The sequence below is a fragment of the Pantherophis guttatus genome, chromosome 14, assembly GCF_059756535.1.
Source record: "Pantherophis guttatus breed Tessera chromosome 14, ASM5975653v1, whole genome shotgun sequence".
NCBI classification, from domain to species: Eukaryota; Metazoa; Chordata; class Lepidosauria; order Squamata; family Colubridae; genus Pantherophis; species Pantherophis guttatus.
In genome coordinates this window covers 16965526-16991274 of record NC_142076.1, presented here as the reverse complement: position 1 = coordinate 16991274, position 25749 = coordinate 16965526, and the positions used below count along the sequence as shown (strand labels likewise).

Genomic DNA, 25749 nt, shown 5'->3' with positions numbered 1-25749 from the left:
AACCGGGAAACATATTTATTGGGTATACTCACAAATAGCTATGAAAAAGAAACAATAAATAACATTTTAAATAGTGTAAATAAAGAAACGAATGTTTGTTTTTCTTTCATTCGGCGCTGTGATTTCAAGTTTTTCAATAACAGGGTTTTATTTCAAGTCCAAGCCTAACAAGAGCCTGATTACAAAAGACAATGGAAATAATAACCATTGTTGCAACATCAAAGAATAACAAAAAGAGTTGTTGGAAGGGGGCCTCGGGAGGTCCTCTAGTCCAACCCCCCCTGCTCCAAGCAGGAAACCAACCCATAGTAAGTTTTTTAGACATCTTCTTCCCCCACTTTCCAGCTCTGACTGGCTGGCTGGGGGATTCTGGGAGTTGAAGTGGGGCAAGGGAAAAAAAATATATTGACTGATTCCTGTTCTTGGCTTTTTTTAGATTTGATCCAGTGGTGAAATCCATTTTTTTTACTACCGGTTCTCTGGGCGTGGCTTGGTGGGTGTGGCAGGGGAAGGATACTGCTAAATCCCCATTCCCACCCCACTCCAGGGGAAGGATAGTGCAAAATCCCCATTCCCACCCCACTCCAGGGGGAAGGATACTGCTAAATCCCCATTCCCTCCCCACTCCAGGGGAAAGGATACTGCTAAATCCCCATTCCCACCCCATTCCAGGGGAAGGATACTGCAAAATCCCCATTCCCACCCCACTCTAGGGGAAGGATACTGCAAAATCCCCATTCCCACCCCACTCTAGGGGAAGGGATACTGCAAAATCCCCATTCCCTCCCCACTCCAGGGGAAGGGATATTGCAAAATCCCCATTCCCACCCCATTCCAGGGGAAGGATACTGCAAAATCCCCATTCCCACCCCACTCCAGGGGAAGGATACTGCAAAATCCCCATTCCCACCCCACTCCAGGGGAAGGATACTGCAAAATCCCCATTCCCACCCCACTCCAGGGGAAAGGATACTGCAAAATCCCCATTCCCACCCCATTCCAGGGGAAGGATACTGCAAAATCCCCATTCCCACCCCACTCTAGGGGAAGGATACTGCAAAATCCCCATTCCCACCCCACTCCTGGGGAAAGGATACTGCAAAATCCCCATTCCTAGTTTGTGATTTAGCACACTTGGGCGAACCCGGCCAGTTTTAACTTATGGAAGAGACCAACCCTGGAACAAACCAAGGTTTGGTACCCCCCCCCCCCTCCTGAACCCCTCCTGTGTGTTTTTAGGCCAGCAGCAAAACCCAGAAAAATGCTTGTTTCATAGGCTTGAAATCATCCTGTTCCAAAGAAGCGAGTGGTGGTGGGGGGAGAAAACACCCCAAATTGCAGAAGATCCTGCCTTGGGATCCTTTCCCCACGACCTGCCGGACACGTGTCTTGTCAGAAGCTTGTCCACTCCCGGATCGTGACGTCACACGGCCAAGCGAACAGCTGCTGCTTCCATCCGCCCGCAAAGCAGGGGGCGGGGGGAATGGAACGCTGTGTAACCATCTGATTCTCCCGCCGGCCAATCGGAGCCGAGGCGTCCGTGCTGCCAGCCAATGAGGAGGCGCCCCTTCAGTGGTGGTGGTGGGGAGGAGCGTTCTATTTCCTTGTGTTGCAGCTTTTGCTGCGCGTTTGCTCGCCGGCCGCGGAAGAAGCGAAGCCAAAGCGAACCGGAGGATCAGGTAGAAAAGAGACGGCCGGGGGGGCTCCCATTGGAGGAGAAAGAGGGATCCGATGCAACCCCTTCCTTTCCGGAGTGATCGTTTAGAAGGTCCCCCCCCTTCCCTCCCCAGAACCCCTTGGTTGTGATGGGCTACTATAGAAATCAAAGCAGTAAATTAAATTAAATTAAATTAAATTAAATTAATTAAATTATTATATTATATTATATTATATTATATTATATTATATTATATTATATTATATTATATTATATTATATTATATTATATTAATTATATTATATTATATTATATTATTATATTGTATTTATTATATTATATTAATTATATTATATTTATTATATTATATTATATTATATTATATTATATTATATTATATTATATTATATTATATTATATTATATTATATTATATTATTAAACTTTCAAAAACCAAGGTCTCTCTTCGACCGCTTTTTGCCATGGCTAGCATCCGCACCTTGCCATTAAACCCCCCCCCCCACTCCCAAGATTGCCTCGGTTTTGCAGGGCGTGTTAAAAGAGGAGGGTAACAGTAACACGAGCTGGAAGGGCTCCTTGGAGGTCATCCAGTCCAACCCGCCTTGGTGGTGCAGCGGACTAAAGTGCTGTTAAGCTAAGCTAGCGCTTAGCTGCCTGCCGGTTAGTGCGAGTTCGGAATCTCACCAGGTTCAAGGTGAGACTCAGCCTTCCATCCTTTGGAGGTAGGTAAATTGAGGACCCGGATTAAGCCAGCTTTGTATAGAACAACACCGCTTGGGAGGGCCGAAAGCCCTAATAAGCAGGTATATACGTAAAAAGTATGCAGGCTGTTGCTATAATGCATTGTAAGCCGCCCTGAGTCTACGGAGAAGGGCGGTGTATAAATTGGACTAATAAATAAATAAATAATAAATAAATAAACCCCCTGTTCACTGCAGGAGAGTTGTCCTAGGGATTCGAACCGCCGAACTGCCGAACCTTTCTGATCGGCAAGCCCAGTGTCTTAGCCACTGAGCCACCTAAGGGACAGCTGGTGACCTTTAGGTTATTTTTATTTCGTTTTTATTCTGCCTTGATTATTTTCTAGCCCACCCCCGGCGTGGATTTGCACCCCTCCCACCCACTATCCTTCTTCATTTCCCCCCCTCTTCTGATAATAGTAGAATCGCAGGTGTTGTGATGGGCAGCCCTAGAAACCGTTAAATCAAATCAAATAATATGCCCCCCCTTTTTTTCTTGAAGACTTTCTTCTTCCCCCCCTCCGTCATCTGAACCCCAAAATCCCTTTACAATTGACTGGCTTTTCATTGGAAAGGAGCCAGCTGGCATCTCGGGGTTTGGTTTAACTCTGGAGCAAGTCCAGTTGGATTGAAGGGGAAGGGATATAAGCGTAGAGCTGGCTTTCCTGTAAATGCGATTAAAAAATAAATTAATTAATCCGGAGTGCTGCCTGGAACTCCCGGATAGAGAGAGAAAGAGAGAGAGAGAGAGAGAGAGAGAGAGAGAGAGAGAGAGAGACGGTTGCCAAGGCGACAAATTAAAACAATGTTTTGGGGGATAATGAAAGCATTATTTAAGATATAGTGCAGAGTTGTGTTCTTGTTTTCCCGTTCCAACTGACTTGGTAATTGGTCCTGCTTTGCCTACCGTATGACGTCCCTTTATATTGTTTTTTGCTGCCCCTATGATCTGCCCCATTTCTGTGAATTGTGGGACATTTTTCCTATTGCAGCCACCTCCCCCAGACCCTGTTCTGACTCCGGAAAGTAAAACTGCCCTTTGGGAGTAACCAGGTTAGGAATGAGTCCTGTGTAAACCCCCTTAAAATAGAGCGTTTGTAGCATAAGGTGGAATTATGAGGTCCTTGGTGCTCTCTGAATTTGGTGGTTTTCTTGAAGATGAGCCAACTAGGTAACATCATCAGTGCTAGAAAGGAATGCGGGATGGAGGAGGAGGAGGACTGTGTGGTCCTTGGTGATTTCTGGGCTTGATGGTTTTCTTGTAGACGTTTCATGACCAAACTAGGTAACATCATCAGTGCTAGAGGCGACTTGTGAAGAGGAGGAGGACGTGGAGGACTGTGGGGTCCTTGGTGCTCTCTGAACTTGGTGGTTTTCTTGAAGATGAGCCAACTAGGTAACATCATCAGTGCTAGAAAGGAGTGCAGGATGCAGGGAGGAGTGGGAGGAGGACTGTGTGGTCCTTGGTGATTTCTGGGCTTGGTGCGGCAGTGAAATCCGGCTCACGCGAACCGGTAGAAGGCTCCGCCCACCCGCTGGGACATTATTACGTCCTGCTTTTGACCCTCTGTGCATGTGCAGAAGGCTCTCTCTCCGCATGCGCAGAAGAGGCACATGTGAGCGTAGCGAGCGAGCGCGCGCGCTCACATTCCCGAACCGGTAGCGAAGGTAAGTGCGTTTCACCACTGGCTTGGTGGTTTTCTTGTGGACATTTCGTGACCCAACTAGGTAACATCATCAGTGCTAGAAAGGAGTGCAGGGAGGAGGTGGTTGAGGGCCTTGGTGCTTTCTGGGTTTGGTGGTTTTCCTGCAGATGTTTCATGAACCAACTAGCTAACATCATCAGGGCTAGAAGGAAGTGAGGTTGCTCTCTTTAGATACAAGTGGCTTGTCAGTATCCGTGCTTGTTCCTTGATTATAGTGTTGTTTATTGTTTCAATAAAGGAGAATATTTGTAACAAAATAAGACATCCCCTGATAATAAGCCCAATCGGGCTTTTGAGCGCATGCACTAAAATAAGCCTCCTCTGAAAATAAGCCCTCCCCGAAAATATTTAAACACGTGCGCGGCCGGTCCCCGCCATTTCCTCTGGTTTCCTCCACGCGCCCCAAAATAATAAGACCTCCCCGAAAATAAGGCCAAGCGCTTATTTCGGGGTTCAAAAAAATATAAGACAGGGTCTTATTTTCGGGGAAACACGGTAGGTAACATCAATACTAGTGTTTATTGTATGATTGTCTGAGTTGGTAGTTCCTTGATTGGAGTCTTAATTGTTGGGTCAGATATTAATCTTGATGTTAATCTAAGTTTATCTGGGTGTTGAGTGCTGGGAAGGAGGTCTTTCGGTCTCTATTTATTTTTTGATTACTTTTTTTGAACAGTGTGTAAATGACATTTATCTCTCTGTGCCCGTTGATGGCTGATTTGTCTGAGGCTTCCAGGAATCTGCTAATGTGTTTTTTGTTTTTTGGACTGGCGATGCTCACAGCTTCCCTGATGGAAACGATGGCGAAGTCTTTTCCAAGTGTTGCGCAATTAAAGAGTAAACCCCTTACCCATCTCTGCCCTTTGTATTTTCCAGCCATGAGCGGCTCCCAATCGCTCCTGTGGGCTGTGGATATTTTTGGGAGAGTGTTCACATTATCCACCACCGGCCAGTACTGGGAGCTGTGTAAAGATGGAGAACTGGAAGTGAAGCGAGTTTCGGCCGTCAAACAATGCTGTTGGGGACTCGTTTGCGACCATCAAATCTACGTTTATGTCCACTCCAGTGATGTCCCCATCCGGTTCAAAGAAGAAACCTATGAGAATCAGGTACAGAGAGCGCAGACTTAGAGAAGGGGTCTTGGGCAGGGGTGAAATGCTACCGGTTCATACCAGTTTGAGCGAACCGGTAGCGGCAGTGGTAGGTGGTTTGGTGAATTGGTAGCGGCGGCAGCACGAGGCTCGACCCACCCGCTCGGAGGTCATTACTTCCTGGTTTTAACCAGGAAGTAACCTGTTTTTTACCCTCTGCACATGCGCAGAAGGCTTTGCACATGCGCAGAGAGTTGAAAATTGCACATGATGCATGTGTGCACTTCCGAACTGGTAGGGAAGATAAGTAGATTTCCCCCCTGGTCTTGGGGGGGGCGGTCATCCAACCCAAGTCTCTTTTGTGCTCAGTGCAGACTCCGCTAAAGGATTTTTTGAGCCATCTGGCTTCAAGATTCTCCATCCAGGAGAATTTCCACTTCAAGTGGCAGCCTGTTCCACTGGTTGACGGCTTTGTAGAGTCAGAAAGCAGCCTCTAAATTCTAACAAAATCTGCTGTTGGATGAGGTCATTGGGATGTGTGACTGTTTCTTTCTTTGCCCCCCCCCCTTCTCTGGCAGCGCTGGAACCCGGTGGTGGGCTTTTGCGACAGTCTGCTGCCCAGCGACCGCTGGCAATGGAGTGACGTGAGTGGGCTGAAGCATCAGCAGCTGGAAAGCTTTGTGCTGCCGTCCCCTCACTGGGAGTGGGAGTCTGACTGGTACGTGGATGAAAATTTTGGAGGGGAAGCCACAGAGAAAGGGGTAGGTGAACCGTATGGGATCTGCCTTCTTTGGGGGAAAAGCCGTGTTTAAAAGGGAATGTGGGCCTGGAAAAGTTACTGTCAGACTTCGATGCTATCTCAAAATAAATGAATTTCCAAACTGCCAATCTTTAAGGAAATCTTTTCTTTATTCGAGCCCAGCAACCGGATCATGACTCAATGTGGACAAGACTGACCTTTTGCCCCCTAATCCCTCCCTTTCCGATCCCCAGTTCTCTGCTTCTTATTGGCTATCTTCCAAGTCACTTTCCAAACTTCTTGTCTCGTCATTTCACAGGAATGTCTCCCCCCTCCTCATTTCCACGACGACCGGGCTTCAAAGGGATTTAGCAGGCAAAAGTTCAGAGCTTATCTCTCCTCTCTATGCCAGCGCTGAGGCGCTGACAGTTACTTCAGTTCAGGGGTGAAATCCAGCAGGTTCTGATAGGTTCTGGAGAACCGGTAGCAGAAATTTTGAGTAGTTCGGAGAACCGGCAAATACCACCTCTGGCTGGTCCCAGAGTGGGGTGGGAATGGGGATTTTGCAATAGCCTTCTCCTGCCATGCCCACCAAGCCACGCCCACCAAGCCACGCCCACAGAACCGATCATGTGAATAGGAAAATGCAATTTTCTTTTTTCCCGTTCCCTCTACCCATAATAAATTACTGGGAAAATGCCCTGTCCCTTCTCACAAAGTTACCCAAAGTTTTAACAAGCCTATTTTGTAAATCCATTTTTTAAAAAAATGACACGGGTTATTGTCTTAATTTGTTATTTGTATATCCCTTTTAAGACATGCTTCAGTTTATTTTCCTTTTTTTTTTTTCTGACTGTGGTTTGATCAAAGAGGCTATTCATTCGCTCCTCTTTCAGAGCTCAAAAATTGCTGGAGGCTGCTGCTCCTGGCAAGGAGCAGCTGTCTGGAGCACTTGTGGGCAATCTCACGTCCTCTCCTTGTCCGGAGTGGAATTATAAAAAACAAGACTACTCACTGGCTCTCCCTTCCTTCCTTCCTTCCTTCCTTCCTTCCTTCCTTCCTTCCTTCCTTCCTTCCTTCCTTCCTTCCTTCCCAAGCTATAGCAGAGTTATATACTGCTTTACAGCCCTCTCTAAGCAGGTTACAGAGTCGTTTATTGCCCCCAATAATCTGGGTCCTCATTTTACCCACCTCAGAAGGATGGAAGGCTGAGTCAACCTTGAGCCGGTCAGGATCGAACTCCTGGCAGTGGGCAGTCCGTTTGAAATTCTGCATTCTAACCACTGTGCCACCATGGCTGGCTGGCTGGCTGGCTGGCTTCCTTCCTTCCTTCCTTCCTTCCTTCCTTCCTTCCTTCCTTCCTTCCTTCCTTCCTTCCTTCCCTTTCCTCTCTTCTCCTCTCCTCTCCTCTCCTCTCCTCTCCTCTCCTCTCCTCTCCTCTCCTTTCCTTTCCTTTCCTTTCCTTTCCTCCCCTTTCCTTCACAAGCAATAGCAGACTTATATACCGCTTCACAGTGCTTTTACAGCTCTCTCTAAGCGGTTTACAAAGTCAGCCTGTTGCCCCCAACAATCTGGGTCCTCATTTTACCAACCTTGGAAGGATGGAAGGCTGAGTCAACCTTGAGCCTGGTGAGATTCGAACTGCCAAATTGCAGGCAGCCGGTGATCAGCAGAAGTAGCCCTGCAATACTGCACTCTAAGTCATAAAATGGGGGCAAAACTCACTTAACAAGTGTGTCACTTAGCAACAGGAATGTTGGGGTCGTAAGTCAAGGACTACTTGTACTTTGAGCTCTTTGCAGCCTTGATTCTCACGGGCTCATCACGTTCTACCTCGGCCACTTTGTTCTTCTTTTGAAGGGCTGGACCTACGCTATCGACTTCCCAGCTACGTACACCAAGGACAAGCGATGGAATTCCTGCGTCCGACGAAGAAAGTGGATTCGGTACAGAAGGTACAAAGCGCGGGACACCTGGGCAAAGGTGTGTGCTGCTTTCTTTCTCTCTCTTTTTCTTCTTTTTTTCTCGCAATGTCTGATATGTCCAGAGTTGGTTGAGCGTGGCTTCCTGAGAAAGCATAAATCACAATCTTAAGTCCCCCAAAAAACCTCTTTTTATTGAGACGGCTGTGAATTACGGTCATTCACAGCCCGTAACGATTCACAAACAGTCTGTGCAGATTCCGACTGAGGTCTGCTCGAGTGGCCACAGTCGTTCAGGGTAATGTTGGTAAGCACCCACCTTTTATCTCCCTTGAACCGTTGCCAGAGACCTAATTGTCAATTTCGTTTTGCAAGGCCAAACGGAGCACAGAGTCAAACGGAGCTTCTCAGAGCTTGAACGGACTATATGAACTAATTGCTTCCTGCAAAGGCTCACGTCCGTTTGCTCCTCTTTTATGTCTTACGGGAGGGGCCAATCAACTCCAAGCCTTACTCCTGAGTTGCCCTTTTTTTTCCTTAATTGTTTTTGCCTTCTGGCAGATCACAACAGAGCATGGCCGAGCACTTCTGCTTTGTTCAGGTAGCTGTAGTTTCTTGGGTGCTGAAAGGCAGATAAAAGTGAGGATTGTCCCCTCTCTAGATTGTTTAAGGATATTTGCAATTTTCCCACAATACCTCTTGGGAGAAAAAATATAGATCTTGTGGTTTTTAATAAGAATTAGAAACCATGTTTTGTTTTTCCCAATCGATTTTTCTGGCAGGCCTCTCTGCTGTTTCTCGTTTTAGAAGGTACTGCGGGGTTTCCAGAGTAGAGGATGTCCCATCGTGGAGTTCAGCAAGGACTTCTGAATGCATTCTTCTGGCCTTCAGAAGAACCATTCAATAACTCTTAGGTCTTTCTCCTTTCCTTTTTCTTTTTCTTTTTTTTTAATTTTGAGATAGATTCCACCCCATCAAGATTCGAAGCAGTTACCAGATCCTTTTAATGACATCTCCGTGGGAGGCTGGGAAATCACCGATGAACCTCTGGGTCGACTCTCGGTCTGGACTGTCACTCTACAAGGCAAAGTAACGCCCCTTATTAATTATGCACTATGTGAAAATTCCTTTCCCCCCCCTTTTCTCTTATTGATTGATTGATTGATTGATTGATTGGTTCGATTTATATGCCGCCCTTCTCCGGAGACTCAGGGCGGCTTACAATAGCCTTCATACTTTTGTATATACCTACTTAGTAGGGCTTTCGGCTCCCCCTAAGCGGTGTTCTTTTATATATATATATATATATATATACACAAAGTCAGTTTATTGCCCCCACAATCCGGGTCCTCATTTTACCTACCGACTCTCAGCTGTTTTGTTGCGGCCTCTGCTGATTGCTGCAAGGAGGTAAATTGCTGGGAGCAATTTTTTTTTCCTTGTGCTAATCAAGCTATGCTGAAAACGAAACTGAAAGTAAAGCAGGCTGTTTGCTGTTTGCTGCAATGAGGCAAAATTGCTGGGAGGCAGAGGCAGATTTCTTTTTCTTCTTTTCCTCACCAAAAAAGGTAGGTGCGTCTTATAGTCCGGAGCGTCTTATACTTTTAAAAATATGGTAAAGGTTTGCCTCCTTCTGATTAATTGTGCCTGAAAAAACGACCTTGTCTTCCTAGATCTGGTATCGAAACGATGTCACTCATCACAATCCAGAAGGATCTTCCTGGAGCTTAATCCCTGCTCCAGCCGAAGTCATACAGATCAGCTGCGGACCGTACGATCTCCTCTGGGCCACCTGCTGGGAAGGACAGGCGATTGTGAGAGAAGGGATCGACCGAAACAACCCCCAGGGTAGGCCCATGGGTGACCCCAAGGGAGCTGGTTCTCTGCTGTGGAGTTGTTCTGAGCTAGGCTCCCTTAAAAAGCGGGAAGCAGGAGTGGGTCCCGGCAAAACCTCTTTTATTTACACGACCGCGAATTCCTTTCATTCACAGTCAGCACGGCCTGTCCAAACAGTTTTTCAAAGGAATATTTATCAACACAGACCTTATCTCGCTTGGCAGGCTGCCACGTAACTTGTTTCCAAATACAGAGTAAGGCCAAACTTGGCACAGAGTCTCTTAGAGTCACGAACAGAACTTTCCACTCTTGAAACGACCGACCGAACGAATTGTTTCCTGCAAAAGCCCCCTCCCCATTCACTCCCCTTTTGTTTCCTATCGGAAGGGCCAATCATCTCCAAGGTGTGGCTTTACTCCCGAGTTGACCCTGCTTTCTGAGTTGTTCTTGTCTTTTGGCAGCTCTGCACATGTGCAAACTGGGAACAGGCTCCAGCTGTTCCTCTGCCTCACTACTGTCTATCTCCCTCTCTGCCTCCAATGCAGAGCTCTCGTCTGAGCTTTCTCCAGCCCCCAGGACCGGCCCATGTTCCTCCCCAACCTCCTCACTGTCTGACTGCTACCAGTTCCGCTGGCTGCCAGTGGGCTACAACAGGAGTTGGGATCCTCCTATTGATTTCTGCCTCTTTTCTTTGGGCAGGAACGTCATGGACCATTGTGGATCCACCAGTTGCCGACAATGGGATTTCGCACGTGTCTGTTGGGGTGAACGTAGTCTGGGCGGTCACGAAAGACAGAAAAGTGAGTGGCTTTTGGAGCTGTGTAGGTTGGCTAAGTGACTAGTCCTGTTGATTGTAGGAGAATTTTAAAAGACTGATCTTTTTTTTAACAAAGTATTTGTATTATACATTTTCCTTGGTTATACATAACGTTTCCATTTCTGCAACGGCAGTGTACTGTCTGTATCAAATCTCTTTTAAATACACATATTGCGTATTATTTGAGTATTGAATATTATTGAGTCTGTCATCTGCACCTCTATAACTGTCTGGTTTGGTTCTGCAACCCAACAAGACAGACACGGACTTCAGAGGATAATTAGAACTGAAGAAAAAACAAGGGCTACCAACCTGCCTTCCATTGAGGACCTGTATACTGCACGAGTCAAAAAGAGGGCTGGGAAAATATCTACAGACCCCTTGCATCCTGGACATAAACTGTTTCAACTCCTACCCTCAAAACGACGCTATAGAGCACTGCACCCCAGAACAACTAGACACAAGGACATTTTTTTCCCTAACGCCATCACTCCGCTAAACAAATAATTCCCTCAACACTGTCAAACTATTTACTAAGTCTGCACTACTATTAATCTTCTCATCGTTCCCACCACCCATCTCCTCCCACTCACGACTGTAACCTTGTTGCTTGTATCCTTACGATCTATATTGATATTGTTCCTGATTGCTTATTTGTTCCCTATGACTATCATTAAGTGTTGTGCCTTATGATTCTTGACAAATGTATCTTCTCTTTTATGTACACTGAGAGCGTGTGCACCAAAGACAAATTCCTTGTGTGTCCAATCCCACTTGGCCAATAAAAAAATAAACTTAAAAAAATTCTATAGTTTTATACACACTATAATTACAACCATTATTCTCATAATACTTGCAATATAAGAATAGATTTTTTATCCACTGCAAATGTTTACCTGAATAAAGATGGCCCCATTCTGGGATTTACCTCAAGCAAATCTGGGATGAGACTGTTGCTCTTATTCATAACTTGTTCCAATGTCAGGATTTTAAGGGGCTCATTTTGGTCGGGGAAACCCCAAAGCTTCCATCCCTGACGTGAGGATTTTTTCTCATCTAGATCTGGTTCAGGCGTGGGGTGAACTCCTACAATCCTTGTGGCACCAGCTGGGTCGAGATGATTGGTGAAATGCAGATGGTGGACGTGGGCTTAAATGACCAGGTGAGTCTCAACGGGGGGTGGAGGGGGAGGTAGATTTTCCAAAGAAGTAACTGAGAACTCAACTGCGTGTTGCTTCATTTGCACGTAGTTAAGATAAGCATTTTTGCAGTTTTCACTCTCTGGTTATGTCTGCTTCCCAACAACATCCTCCAGGAGAAAGTCAAAGGATGGATAGTTTCATAGTTGGATATCCCTTCTGGAGGGCAGATATGATGCTTTCTGTTCATCTCTCCTCTCCTCTCCTCCCCTCCCTTCCCCTCCCCTTCCTTCCCTCCCTCCCTCCCTCCCTCTATCTCTCTCTCTCTTCCTTTCCTCTCCTCTCCTCCCCTTCCTTCCTTCCTTCCTCCTTCCCTCTGTCCCTCTGTCTCTCTCTTCCTCTCCTCTTCTCCTTCCTTATTTTATATTTCCTCTCTTTTCTCCTCCCCTCCTTATTTTATATTTCCTTCTCTCTCTTCTCCTCTTCTCCTTCCTTATTTTATATTTCCTCTCCTCTCCTCCTTATTTTATATTTCCTCTCTTTTCTCCTCTCCTCCTTATTTTATATTTCCTTCTCTCTCTTCTCTTCTCTCTCCTCTTCTCCTTCCTTATTTTATATTCCCTCTCCTCCTTATTTTATATTTCCTTCTCTCTCCTCTCCTCTTTCCTTACTTTATATTCCCTCTTCTCTCCTCATTTTATATTTCCTTCTGTCTCCTCCCCTCCCCTCCCCTCCCCTCCCCTCCCTCCCTCCCTCTATCTCTCTCTCTCTTCCTTTCCTCTCCTCTCCTCCCCTTCCTTCCTCCTTCCCTCTGTCCCTCTGTCTCTCTCTTCCTCTCCTCTCCTCCTCCTTATTTTATATTTCCTCTCTTTTCTCCTCTCCTTATTTTATATTTCCTTCTCTCTCTTCTCCTCTTCTCCTTCCTTATTTTATATTCCCGCTCCTCTCCTCCTTATTTTATATTTCCTCTCTTTTCTCCTCTCCTCCTTATTTTATATTTCCTTCTCTCTCTTCTCTTCTCTCTCCTCTTCTCCTTCCTTATTTTATATTCCCTCTCCTCCTTATTTTATATTTCCTTCTCTCTCCTCTCCTCTTTCCTTATTTTATATTCCCTCTCCTCTCCTCTCCTCTCCTCCTCATTTTATATTTCCTTCTGTCTCCTCTCCTCTCCTCTCCTCTCCTCCTCTCCTCCTTCCTTATTTTATATATCCTTCTTTCTCCTCCCCTCCCCTCCTTTTATCTTCCTTTCCTTTTCCCCCCTTTTCCCTTTCCTCCCCTCCCCTTCTTTTCTCTCGTATCCATTTCGTCCCCTTCCCTTCCGACGCAGGTTTGGGGGATCAGCTGTGAGGACCGAGCGATCTACTTCCGTCAAGGCGTCACGCCAAGCGAGCTGAGTGGGAAAATGTGGAAAGCCATTGCCTGCAACCGAGAGAGCGACCAATCTCAAACCGGCAGCTCCACCAGCCTCCTTAGGTAAGCAACCGTTATCTGAAGCAGAATACAGAACACCCAATGTTACAATCAGGGGAGAAATGCTCCCGGTTCGGACCGGATCACCCGATCCGGTAGCGATGGCAGCGGGTGGTTCGGAGAACCGGCAGCAAAAATCCCTGCACGCCCCCCCCCCACCATGCCCAGCTGAGCCGCACGATCATCAGAGGCTTTTTTTTTTTACTTTTAAACGCATTTTTTCTACAACCTCTTCCGACGAAAAAATGCGTTTAAAAGTAAAAAAATAAAAGCCTCTGATGATCACGCGGCTCAGCTGGGATCGTCAGAGGCTTTTCAAAGCATTTTTTTCTGCAACCTCTTGGCTGAAGAGGTGGTTTAAAAAAATGCTTTGAAAAGTCTCTGACGATCCCAGCTGAGTTGCCTGATCGGCAGAGAGGCTTTTCAAAGCATTAGAAAAAAATGCTTCGAAAAGTTAAAAAAAAAAAAAAAAGCTGGCCACGCCCACCCAGTCCCATTACCCTCCACCACCACCAAGCCACGCCCACAGAACTGGTAGTAACAAATTTTACATTTCACCCCTGGTGTGCATGGGCACGCCGGAAACCAGAAGAACAGCTGGCAACGGCGCATATGCCCACAGAGAGGGCTGTGCACGCATGCCATAAGTTCGCCATCACGGCTTTATTTGATGTTGCAAGAAAAAAAATAATTTTGGGGGGGGAAAAGACATACAAACTTAAATTAAATTATTAAACTCACCAGTGTTTCCATCCACCACAACTGGGATAACGGAGAGTAAGATCTGTTTTTCCCCTCTTGCGTCTCCAGTGCCGGCTGCTTCTTTACGGACGACATCAAAGAACAAAGCCCCTCCGTCTTCCAGAGCGATGGAGAGTCCCAAGCGGAGGCAGAATCCCTTGTGAACGATGCTCACCTTCCTGGACCTGGTCCCGAGACCCCTAAGAGTCCCCATCCGGTCCCGGAGCTGGATATTGACCCATTAGCCACTGTTCTGGATGAAGCCACCGCCGGATCAGATGGAGACCATCAAGTTGGCCCAGATAATAAACCTCTCTCCAATCTGGACTCGCTTCCACCCAAGCCTCAGTGGACCAACATCGACCTAAAAGAGGCCAGCAGGATGTCCAAAGCGACTGTGCTTGCCGAGACCTCCAGTTTGTCTTCGTTCTTACCGGCTGGGGTCGAGGATCATTTTGTGACCGATGATCTTCCCCTCTGGATTTGGGTCTCCAGCAGAGGCTGCCTTGTAGATTCGCAGAGCCCGCTGAAATGGTTCACAGCTCAGTCAGGTGGGTGGTGATAGCGACAGCGATAGCGCTTAGACTTATATGCCGCTTCGTAGTGCTTTTGCAGCCCTCTCTAAGCGGTTTACAGAGTCAGCCTGGAGGAGCAGTCCTGTATCAATTTTTTTCAGGACCATCGTAAATGGTTGAAAGTTGAGAACTAATTTTTTTTTTTTGTGTGCTTGTTTTTAATCCTTGTTACCATCTGCCCCTCAAGAGTCGTTGGGAGTGGAGCAGGATAAAAATACTAAAACCTTTCTAAGGGAAGAATGAAATGAAATGAAATGAAATGAAATATAGAATAGAATAGAATAGAATAGAATAGAATAGAATAGAATAGAATAGAATAGAATAGAATAGAATAGAATAGAATAGAATAGAATAGAATAACAGAGTTGGAAGGGACCTTGGAGGTCTTCTAGTCCAACCCCCTGCTTAGGCAGGAAACTCTACACCACTTCAGACAAATGGTTATCCAACATCATCTTAAAAACTTCCAGTTTTGGAGCATTCACAACTTCTGGTGGCAAGTTGTTCCACTGATTAATCGTTGTAACTGTCAGGAAATTCCTCCTTAGTTCTAGGTTGCTTCTCTCCTTAATTAGTTTCCACCCATGGCTTCTTGTCCTGCCTTCAGGTGCTTTGAAGAATAGCTTGACTCCCTCTTCTTTGGAGCAGCCCCTGAGATATTGGAAGACTGCTATCGATCACTGCTTGATCGGGAATTCTCTTTTTTTCCCCTCCCCTGTTATAGCTTTGACCTCCTGCTCTCAATCCTTGGCACTTTCCATCAGCCCCAGCCATACTGCCCAATGGAGGAAGCAAATATTTCGCCAGCTGTCGGAAAGGACCCACCGAGAGTTGGACAATTTCAGACATTACGAACAGGCGGTGGAGCAGGTAAAGTAGAGAGAGGGGAGGGGGGGTGTAACAGGGTTTTGGGGCAATAACTAGGAGACACTGAGTTCTGGTCCCGTATTAGCCATGAAACCCGGCTCAGTGACTTTGGGCCAATCACTAGGAGTCAGTGAGTTCTAGTTCCGTCTTAGCCATGAAACCCGGCTCAGTGACTTTGGACCAATCACTAGGAGTCAGTGAGTTCTAGTTCCGTCTTAGCCATGAAAGCCAGCTCAGTGACTTTGGGCCAATCACTAGGAGTCAGTGAGTTCTAGTTCCGTCTTAGCCATCAAAGCCAGCTCAGTGACTTTGGGCCAATCACCAGGAGACAGTGAGTTCTAGTTCCGTCTTAGCCATGAAAGCCAGCTCAGTGACTTTGGGCCAATCACTAGGAGTCAGTGAGTTCTAGTTCCGTCTTAGCCATCAAAGCCAGCTCAATGACTTTGGGCCAATCACCAGGAGACTGTGAGTTCTAATTCCGTCTTAGCCATGAAAGCCAGCTCAATGACTTTGGGCCAATCACCAGGAGACTGTGAGTTCTAGTTCCGTCTTAGCCATGAAAGCCAGCTCAATGACTTTGGGCCAATCACCAGGAGACTGTGAGTTCTAGTTCCGTCTTAGCCATGAAAGCCAGCTCAATGACTTTGGGCCAATCACCAGGAGACTGTGAGTTCTAGTCCCGCCTTAGGCATGAAAGCCAGCTCAGTGACTTTGGGCCAATCACTAGGAGTCAGTGAGTTCTAGTTTCATCTTAGCCATCAAAGCCAGCTCAGTGACTTTGGGCCAATCACTTGGAGTCAGTGAGTTTTAGTTCTGTCTTAGCCATGAAAGCCAGCTGAATGACTTTGGGCCAATCACCAGGAGACTGTGAGTTCTAGTTCCGTCTTAGCCATGAAAGCCAGCTCAATGACTTTGGGCCAATCACCAGGAGACTGTGAGTTCTAGTTCCATCTTAGCCATGAAAGCCAGCTCAATGACTTTGGGCCAATCACCAGGAGACTGTGAGTTCTAGTCCCGCCTTAGGCATGAAAGCCAGCTGGGTGACTTTGGGCCAATCACTAGGAGACGGTGAGTTCTAATCTTAACTTTAGGCATGAAAGCCAACTAGGCGACTTTGGGCGAATCACCAGGAGACTGAGAGTTCTAGTCCCACTTAAGGCATGAAAGCCAACCGGGTGACTTTGGACCCCAGTCCCTCTCTTTCTCAGCCCGACCCACCTTACAGGATTGTTGTGGAGAAAATAGGAGGAAAACGCATCAAATACGTTCACCGCTCTTGAGTTATTTGTAAAAATAAGAAAGGCGGGGTACAAAATAAATATAAATCAATAAACGGGTGGCTCACGTTTCATCATTTTGCCTTGGGTCTTTCAAACGCTGCCTCCTTCGATATAGAATTGATCCAAGAAGTTAGCTAGATTGAAGGGCGGCGATGAGTTTTGCTCTTAGCTGATTCTGATGGAATGATGGATGTTTGCCTCTTTCCAGTCCGTCTGGGTCAAAACCGGAACATTGCAATGGTGGAGAAGTTGGAAGCCGTACCGTTGGGTTGACGTGCAGGTGGCCCTGGAACAATTCACTGCGAACGACGGGACCCGGGACAGCATTCTCTTTGTCTACTACACGCACAACGAGGAAAAGAAGGTAGGCTTGTCCGAGCCGCGGGGGTTGAATTCGCACCCAGTTCTTGACTCCCCCGATTTGACACAAAAATGCAGGTCATCCTTGACTTATGACCCCAGCTGGGAGCAGAACTGCCATGGCAAAGCAATGCAGCCGTTGAGTGAGTCAACACACGACCTCGCCTATTTTACGGACTGCTTGGACATCGTTGTTAAGCGAATCGCTCCCATTGTTTATTTGTTTTTAAATTATTTTTAAACAAACATACATAAAACCATCTTCAATTGCAAACAGTGTGTCGGTTGGTTACAAGTCTTTTGTGCATCATTTACCAAATTGATAGCTTACAATTTACAATTTCCCTAGATTCTCATATCATCGACCTAATGTATATCTATATATTTTTATCCTCATTAATCATTTATTTGACTGTGACTATTTCTTCCCGCATTATCATTCAAAGTATTCTAAGATTTGAGTTAATTTTTATTATCGCGTTCATTTCATCCTCCTGAATCTATCCAATAATAATAATACATCTGTATGTTATATTTCACACAGTTCTACGATTCTTGTATTGTGAAAGTCTCTACCATATTTCATTTCCATGTGTTTTTATCTAACCATTGATAAAATAGGTCTCATATCTCATAGTATTGTTTATCTTCTTGTTCTCTAATTTCAAATGTCAGTTTGCTCATTTCAGCACATTCCATTATTTTCCCATTGTTAAGCGAATTGTGCCGTCTTTCAGCTTCTTCCATGGACTTTGCTTGTTGGAAGCTAGCTCGGAAGGTTTAAGAGATTAACCGAGTTGGAAGGGACCTTATAGGTCATCTAGTCCAACCTTCCACCTGCCCAAGGTTGCAGAGGGTGATCATGTGACCCTCCCTGCAAGCTGCCGCACCAGTTGAAAATTCATGTCGTAGGAGCAGAACATTTTTCTTTTTTTATCGTCACAGCTTTTATCGTTGCTTGTCAATTTTTCCAATTTCTGATCTGAGAAATTAAGTAGGGATAGAATGAAGAAGATCCCGAAGCATTGGGATTACGGCAAATTGAAACTGTCTCAGAAATTTTGCAATGAAAAAACAATGAAACGTTGATTCTGTTTTTTGCTGATTAGATTAGGTTTCTTGCTATAGAAAGGATTGTGGCAAAGTAAAAAAACGGAGATTGTAATGTTATCTTTTACTGTGCTAAAGAGAATTGGAAGTCAATGCCTTTTTCTTTCTTCCTTCCCTCTTTACTCCATATTTTCTCTTTGTATTTTATCTATTGATAAACCGCAATAAACACGCATGAAAAATGTCTCAGAAATAAACGAACAGCCGGTGGCCTTGAAATATGCACATTTGAAATGTGATTTCAAAAAATGTCCACTAGAGAGCAATATTACCAAGCAGAAACCTTGCGGTGTGCAAAATGAAGCGTGTAACACACATTTTAGCACCTTTTGCGTTATTCTTCTACTTCATGGGGTACCAAACTGAATTCGGGGACACATCCGTGTTGTTCCTATGCCAACCATAGGAAAATGGTTTCTCCCTGCATTTTCTGAGGTATCTTTCTTTCTCACTCTAGCCTACAGCTGTTGTGACCTCGGCTTACTGACTCGTTACAAGGCACAATTAGTCCCAAAAAACCCTATTTTATTGTAACAGCTGAGAATTGCGTTCATTCCCAGCTGAGTCCCAATTAGTTGCAAAACAAGTCCTTCGGAAGAAGTCCTTCGGGATAATCACCAACCTTTATCTTCTTTGACACCCTGCCAAAGGCCTTATTTGGCAAAGCCCCACGGAGTTCGGAAACAAACAAGAGATGCCGACTGGAAACCGAGTTAGCAACATTGCTTTCCTGCAAAAGGCCCCAAGTGCCTTTGTTTCTCTTTTAAGCCTTATGGGAGGGGCCAATCATCTCCTGGCTTTACTCCCGAGTCGTCCCTTTTGTTTTAGCTGCTCTTGCTTTCTGGCAGCTCTGCGCATGCATGCACTAGGAACAGGCTCCTCCTGTTCCTCTGCCTCTCTGCTGTCCGACTCTGGAAGCTCCGGAGTCCGCACATAACTCCCAGATGGCCCTGGCCCCATCTCTGCCTCCAATGCAGAGCCCTCGTCCGGGCCTTCCCCAGACTCCAGGACTGGCTCATGTTCCTCCCCAGCCTCCTCACTGTCCGACTCCGCTGCCAGCTCTGCAGGCTGCTGGCGGACCCCAACAACAGCCTGGATAGTCCCGAGTTTTAACCAAATTCTACTTAGCCACTAGAGAAAGACAATTTGGAAACCCTGTGTTCTGACCTAGGCTTTCTTAAAAAGCACAAAGCAGCGTCTTGGTCCCGGCAAAACCCCTTTTATTTACACAACTGTGAATTCCTTTCATTCACAGTCAGCAAGGCCTGGCAAACAGTCTTTCAGAGGGATATTTATCAACACAGACCTTATCTCGCTTGGAAAGCTGCCATGTCAATAGTTTCCAAACGCAGGGCAAGGCCAAACTTGGTACAGAGTCTCTTAGAGTCACGGGCAAATCTTCCCACTCTTGAAACGACCGAATGAACGAATCGTTTCCTGCAAAAGCCCCCTCCCCATTTGCTCCTCTTTTGTTTCCTATGGGAGGGGCCCATCACCTTCAAGGTGTGGCTTTACTCCCAAGTCGTCCTTGCTTTCTGAGTTGTTCTTGTCTTCTGGCAGCTCTGAGCATGCACACAGTGGGAACGGGCTCCAGCTGTTCCTCTGCCTCACTACTGTCTATCTCCCTCTCTGCCTCCGATGCAGAGCCCTCGTCCAAGCTTTCCCCAGCCCCCAGGACTGGCCCATGTTCCTCCCCAACCTCCTCACTGTCCGACTCTGCTGCCAGCTCTGCTGGTTGCCGGCATGCCACAATAACCTGGTGAACTGTGAAACTTTTCTGCTTTTAGACCTAAAGCAGTATTTCTCAACCTAGGCAGCTTTAAGATGCATGGACTTCAACTCCCAGAATTCCCCAGCCGAGCATTAACTAAACTGTAGCCCAGTGCTTCCCATGTTCCCGTTTTTTTAAAGTGTACTCCTTAACTTGAAGATCTGATTTTGACATGTTCTCTGCGTTCCCCAGTACATCCACATGTTCCTCAACGAAGTCACCATCCTAGTTGAGATTCTGAATGAGGCCAAACATTCGTTCGCTCTCTATACGCCGGAGAGGACTAAGCAACGGTGGCCCGTCCGTCTAGCTGCAAGCACCGAACAAGATATGCACGACTGGGTATGTTTAGAGATGTTTTCCAAAGCTGGTCAAATGTAGAATAGAATAGGATAGGATAGGATAGGATAGGATAGGATAGGATAGGATAGGATAGGATAGGATAGGATAGGATAGGATAGGATAGGATAGGATAGAATAGAATAGAATAGAATAGAATAGAATAGAATAGAATAGAATAGAATAGAATAGAATAGTAGGAATAGGAATAGGAATAAGTGAGTAGAGTAGAGTAGAGTAGAGTAGAGTAGAGTAGAGTAGAGTAGAGTAGAGTAGAGATGGAATGGAATGGAACAGGAATAGGAATAGGAATAAGAGTAGAGTAGAGTAGGAATAGAATAGAATAGGAATAGAGTAGAGTAGAATAGGAATAGGAATTAATTAGAATAGAACAGAACACAACAGAACAGAACAACAGAATAGAATAGAATCAAGTAGGAATAGGAGTAGGAACAGGAACAGGAATAGGAATAGGAATAGGAATAAGAAAGAATATGAATAGAGTACAATACAATACAAAATACAATACAATACACAATAGAATACAGTACAATACAAAATAAATACAAAATACAATACAATACATAATACAATACATAATAGAATACAAAATACAATACAATACAATACAATTCGGACACACAAGGAATTTGTCTTTGGTGCATACGCTCTCAGTGTACATAAAAAGACAAGATACATTTGTCAAGAATCATAAGGTACAACACTTACCTTATGAGATCAAAATTTCTCCTCTCCAGCAAGCAACATCCAGATGAGCAAGAGATTAATACCAGGATTAACACTAGATTAGCAAGCAAGAAGTAAGCCATACCCCAATCAAAGAACCACCAACTCAGAAGAGCAACCTTATAGTAAACAACAGCCTAGTCAAGGAACCACCGAGAAAATTCCCACCAACACTGACGCTTGTATACAAACACAGAGCAAACCCCTACTAGCACTGATGATGTTACTTAGTTGGGTCATGAAACGTCTGCAAGACAGCCACCAAGCTCAGAGAGCACCAAGGACCCCACAATTCAATCCTGAGCTACAAGTATCCTCATCTAAGGTTAGGAAGTATTTGAACCATGTCTTATCTCTTTCCCAATTCCTTTTGTGTCTCCCAGCTGGCCCTACTGAACATGTCTTGCTGTGAGGGCCGGCAGCTCCAGGGCCCTCCTTCTCCTGAAGCCATCTGGTCGCTGACCTGCAAAGGCGACATCTTTGTGAGCGAGCCCATCCCTGACCTGGAGGCCCTAACACAGCCGATGCCTTGTGATCAAATGTGAGTAACCTTGACCTCAAATCTCCCTTGCTAAATAAAATGATTTTGGAACCGAGAATAATCTCTCTCTTTTGGAGAACTCTTAGCATGGTATGATGGGATGGAAATGAAGCAAGGGACAGGTGTCAGAGTAATGATTTAAGAGCTGACCAGCTGCTACGATGATGTAATACTGGGAATGAGTCAGCAAGGTTTTTGGGCTGATATCACTTTAAGAGCCTGTAATAAGAAGAGACCTGTTGGGGCGTATCTCATTCTCTCCTTGTGTGCTTCCGTGCTGCAATTGCTGTTTGTTTGAGATCTGACTGAAGTACGTGTATGTATATATTCTTTGTAGATAAAACCACTATTTGAAATACAAACCTCCGTTTACTGTATTTGCTCCTGGGTTGTCTCACATAGTCACACTGCGCGCACTTTGACAACAGGGATTAGAATGAGTGGGCCGTTCCCCTTGTAGGTTTTGGCGCCAAGTCGGGGGACATCTTCGCCTGATTGAATGCAACAGCGATGGCATTGTGTGGGGAGTGGGTTATGACCACACCGCCTGGATTTACACTGGTGGTTACGGAGGAAGTTTTTTGTCAGGTAAGAAATATCCCTTCCAGTCAATCCTCCTTCAGTTGAACATGGGGAGGAAGTCCCTGCCAATTTTACAAGAACATCTGGCTTGTTCACTCTCGCTCACCCAGAACAGTGTTTTTCAACCTCAGCTATTTTAAGATATGTGGACTTCAACTCCCAGAATTCATGTTGGCTGGAGAATTCTGGGAGTTGAAGTCCTCCTAGAGTTTTGTATGATTTACTAATATCATGGATTAATTTATTAGGGTGCTGTACTTCAACCAAAGGGACACGGTGGCTCGGTGGCTAAGACGTTGAGCTTGTCGATCGAAAAGTCGGCAGTTCAGCGGTTCGAATCCCTAGTGCCGCGTAATGGGGTGAGCTCCCGTGACTTGTCCCAGCTTCTGCCATCCTAGCAGTTCGAAAGCGGATAAAATATGGAAGTAGAAAAATAGGGACCACCTTTGGTGGGAAGGGAACAGCGTTCCGTGCGCCTTTGGCATTGAGTCATGCCGGCCACATGACCACGGAGACGTCTTCGGACAGCGCTGGCTCTTCGGCTTTGAAACGGAGATGAGCACTGCCCCCTAGAGTCGGGAACGACTAGCACATATGTGCGAGGGGAACCTTTACCTTTACTTCAACCATCCTCTATATTCATGGCATTGAGTTAATACTTTGAGTTTTTAGGTGGGAGAGAACCATTCAATCGTAAGTCAAAAAAAAACAAGAAAGGAAAAGGAAATAGAGGGATAATTTTCATGGCTTGTCTTAAACAGGCTTGGCAGGCAGCCCTGAGAATATTCATCCACAGACGGATGTAAAGAGCATCTATATTTACGAAAATCAACGGTGGAATCCTGTCACGGGCTACAGTAACAGGTAGGAAAAGCAGAAAAAAGATTGTTTTGGACAGCCTGTTACACCTGGTTATTTTCGTCATCATCTTTTAATGACCCCATAATCAGTGGTGAAATTCATTTTTTTTTTAACTACTGGTTCTGTGGGCGTGGCTTGGTGGGCGTGGTGTGGCTTGGTGGGCGTGGCAGGGGAAGGATACTGCAAAATCTCCATTTCCACCCCACTCCAGGGGAAGGATACTGCAAAATCCCAATTCCCTCCACACTCCTGGGGAAAGATACTTCAAAATCTCCATTCCCACCCTACTCCTGGGGGAAGGATACTGCAAAATCCCCATTCCCTCCCCACTCCAGGGGAAGGATACTGCAAAATTCCAATTCCCTCCACACACCCCGGGGGGAAGGATATTGCAAAATCTCCATTCCCACCTCACTCCAGGGGAAAGATACTTCAAAATCTCCATTCCCACCCTACTCCTGGGGGAAGGATACTGCAAAATCCCCATTCCCTCCCCACTCCAGGGGAAGGATACTGCAAAATTCCAATTCCCTCCACACACCCCGGGGGGAAGGATATTGCAAAATCTCCATTCCCACCTCACTCCAGGGGAAAGATACTTCAAAATCTCCATTCCCACCCTACTCCTGGGGGAAGGATATTGCAAAATCCCCATTCCCTCCCCACTCCAGGGGAAGGATACTGCAAAATTCCAATTCCCTCCACACACCCCGGGGGGAAGGATATTGCAAAATCTCCATTCCCACCTCACTCCAGGGGAAAGATACTTCAAAATCTCCATTCCCACCCTACTCCTGGGGGAAGGATACTGCAAAATCCCCATTCCCTCCCCACTCCAGGGGAAGGATACTGCAAAATTCCAATTCCCTCCACACACCCCGGGGGGAAGGATATTGCAAAATCTCCATTTCCAACCCACTCCAGGGGAAGGATACTGCAAAATCCCCATTCCCTCTCCATTCTGGGACCAGCCAGATATGGTATTTGCCGGTTGTCCGAATTACTCACAATTTCTGCTACCGGTTCTCCAGAACCTGCTGGATTTCAACCCTGCCCATATTCCTTTGCACCGGGGTGGAGTCTGGGAAACTGAACGGAGCTGAGTGTTTACTGGCCGGATGCCCTTCCTGTCACCAGTGCGGAGTTGGTTTTTTTTTTCCCCAGCAGATATATTCTCATTGTGCCCAGAGAGAGAGAGAAATATCTGCCTCTACCTAGGATCGAACTCGCAGCCTCCTGATTGTGAGGCGAGAGCTCCACCTCTAGGCCACCGCACTACTCTACCTGGTCATTTTCATGTCCTAAAAAAATGAACATCTGGTCAATTTGCATTCTTTTTTAAAAAAAAAATCTGCCCACGAGGCAGATTTGCTGAATCTTGTGTCTGTTTGCCTTAACAGAGGCCTGCCCACCGACAGGTATATGTGGAGCGATGCTTCTGGCTTACGCGAATGTACCAAAGCTAACACCAAGGCCCCATCACCGCAGTGGTCTTGGGTAAGTGGACCTGCTCTGTGGCCCTTGGTACCGACAAAGGAGAATATTTGTAGCTCAGGGTTGAAATGAGTGGTCCTTGGTGCTCCCTGAGCTTGGTTGTTTTCCTTCCAGACGTTTCATGACCCCATTAGGTAACATCATCAGTGCTAGAAGGAAGTGGGGTATGTGGCGAGGAGGAGGACAATGACTGTGGGATCCTTGGTGCTCCCTGAGCTTGGTTGTATTTAGGAAGACGTTTCATGATCCATCTAGTTAACATCATCAGTGCTAGAAGGGAGCGGGACTTGTGGAGAGGAGGGAAGGGAGGAGGAGAAGGAGGAGGAGAATGGCTGTGGGATCCTTGATGCTCTCATTTCATGACCTAACTAGATAACATCGTCAGTGCTAGAAGGGAGCGGGACTTGTGGAGAGGAGGGAAGGGAGGAGAAGGAGGAGGAGGAGAATGGCTGTGGGATACTTGGTGCTCCCTGAGCTTGGTTATATTTAGGAAGACGTTTCATGATCCATCTAGTTAACATCATCAGTGCTAGAAGGGAGCGGGACTTGTGGAGAGGAGGGAAGGGAGGAGGAGGAGGAGGAGAATGGCTGTGGGATCCTTGGTGCTCTCATTTCATGACCCAACTAGTTAACATCGTCAGTGCTAGAAGGGAGCGGGACTTGTGGAGAGGAGGAAAGGGAGGAGAAGGAGGAGGAGGACAATGACTCTGGGATCCTTGGTGCTCCCTGAGCTTGGTTGTATTTAGGAAGACATTTCATGACCCAACTAGATAACATCGTCAGTGCTAGAAGGGAGCGGGATTTGTGGAGAGGAGGGAAGGGAGGAGAAGGAGGAGGAGGAGAATGGCTGTGGGATCCTTGATGCTCTCATTTCATGACCCAACTAGTTAACATCGTCAGTGCTAGAAGGGAGCGGGACTTGTGGAGAGGAGGAGGAGGAAGACTGCGGGATCCTTGGTGCTCTCTGAGCTTGGTTATATTTAGGAAGACATTTCATGACCCAACTAGGTAACATCATCGGTGCTAGAAGGGAGTGGGGATTGCAGGAAGGAGGAGAAGGAGAAGGAGGAAGGGGAGGACTGTGGGGTCCTTGGTGCTGTCTGAGCTTTGTTATATTTAGGCAAATGTTTCATGACCCAACTAAGTAAGTGCCACCAGCCAGTTGCTCTCCAAGTTTCCAGGGCTCCGGCATGTTCCGATTTGGGCACTTGATGCCGAAAATGTTCGCCATCACTGTTCTAGTGGCTTGCCCTTGGTATCCCTGACAATTGCCTCAGAGCCTGGAAAAGAACTCTTGTCTTATTCAAATTCCCACAATCCCCTCTCTCAGCATCATCGGGGAGC

At 46.2% G+C, this 25749-nt stretch overlaps 1 protein-coding gene across 3 annotated transcripts in view; it reads left to right on the top strand.

Annotated features, from left to right (window-relative positions):
* Positions 1 to 1598: 1598 nt before the first annotated feature.
* TECPR1 (tectonin beta-propeller repeat containing 1) overlaps positions 1599 to 25749 on the top strand; it is a 37796-nt gene continuing 13645 nt past the window's right edge. Inside the window, exons 1-17 of one of the 3 annotated variants that reach the window (XM_060692859.2) lie at positions 1599 to 1679; positions 5000 to 5232; positions 5793 to 5975; positions 7814 to 7936; positions 8839 to 8964; positions 9549 to 9723; positions 10411 to 10511; positions 11589 to 11690; positions 12995 to 13140; positions 13948 to 14429; positions 15178 to 15323; positions 16809 to 16964; positions 20034 to 20183; positions 21311 to 21468; positions 21929 to 22056; positions 22812 to 22914; positions 24312 to 24408. In XM_060692859.2, coding sequence (XP_060548842.2) covers positions 5002 to 5232; positions 5793 to 5975; positions 7814 to 7936; positions 8839 to 8964; positions 9549 to 9723; positions 10411 to 10511; positions 11589 to 11690; positions 12995 to 13140; positions 13948 to 14429; positions 15178 to 15323; positions 16809 to 16964; positions 20034 to 20183; positions 21311 to 21468; positions 21929 to 22056; positions 22812 to 22914; positions 24312 to 24408 — 2607 coding nt within the window. In that variant the 5' untranslated portion in view covers positions 1599 to 1679; positions 5000 to 5001. Of the gene's footprint in view, positions 1680 to 4999; positions 5233 to 5792; positions 5976 to 7813; positions 7937 to 8838; positions 8965 to 9548; positions 9724 to 10410; positions 10512 to 11588; positions 11691 to 12994; positions 13141 to 13947; positions 14430 to 15177; positions 15324 to 16808; positions 16965 to 20033; positions 20184 to 21310; positions 21469 to 21928; positions 22057 to 22811; positions 22915 to 24311; positions 24409 to 25749 lie in introns of those variants that run through there. The other 2 variants (XM_087878550.1, XM_087878551.1) reach the window with 2 other exon arrangements.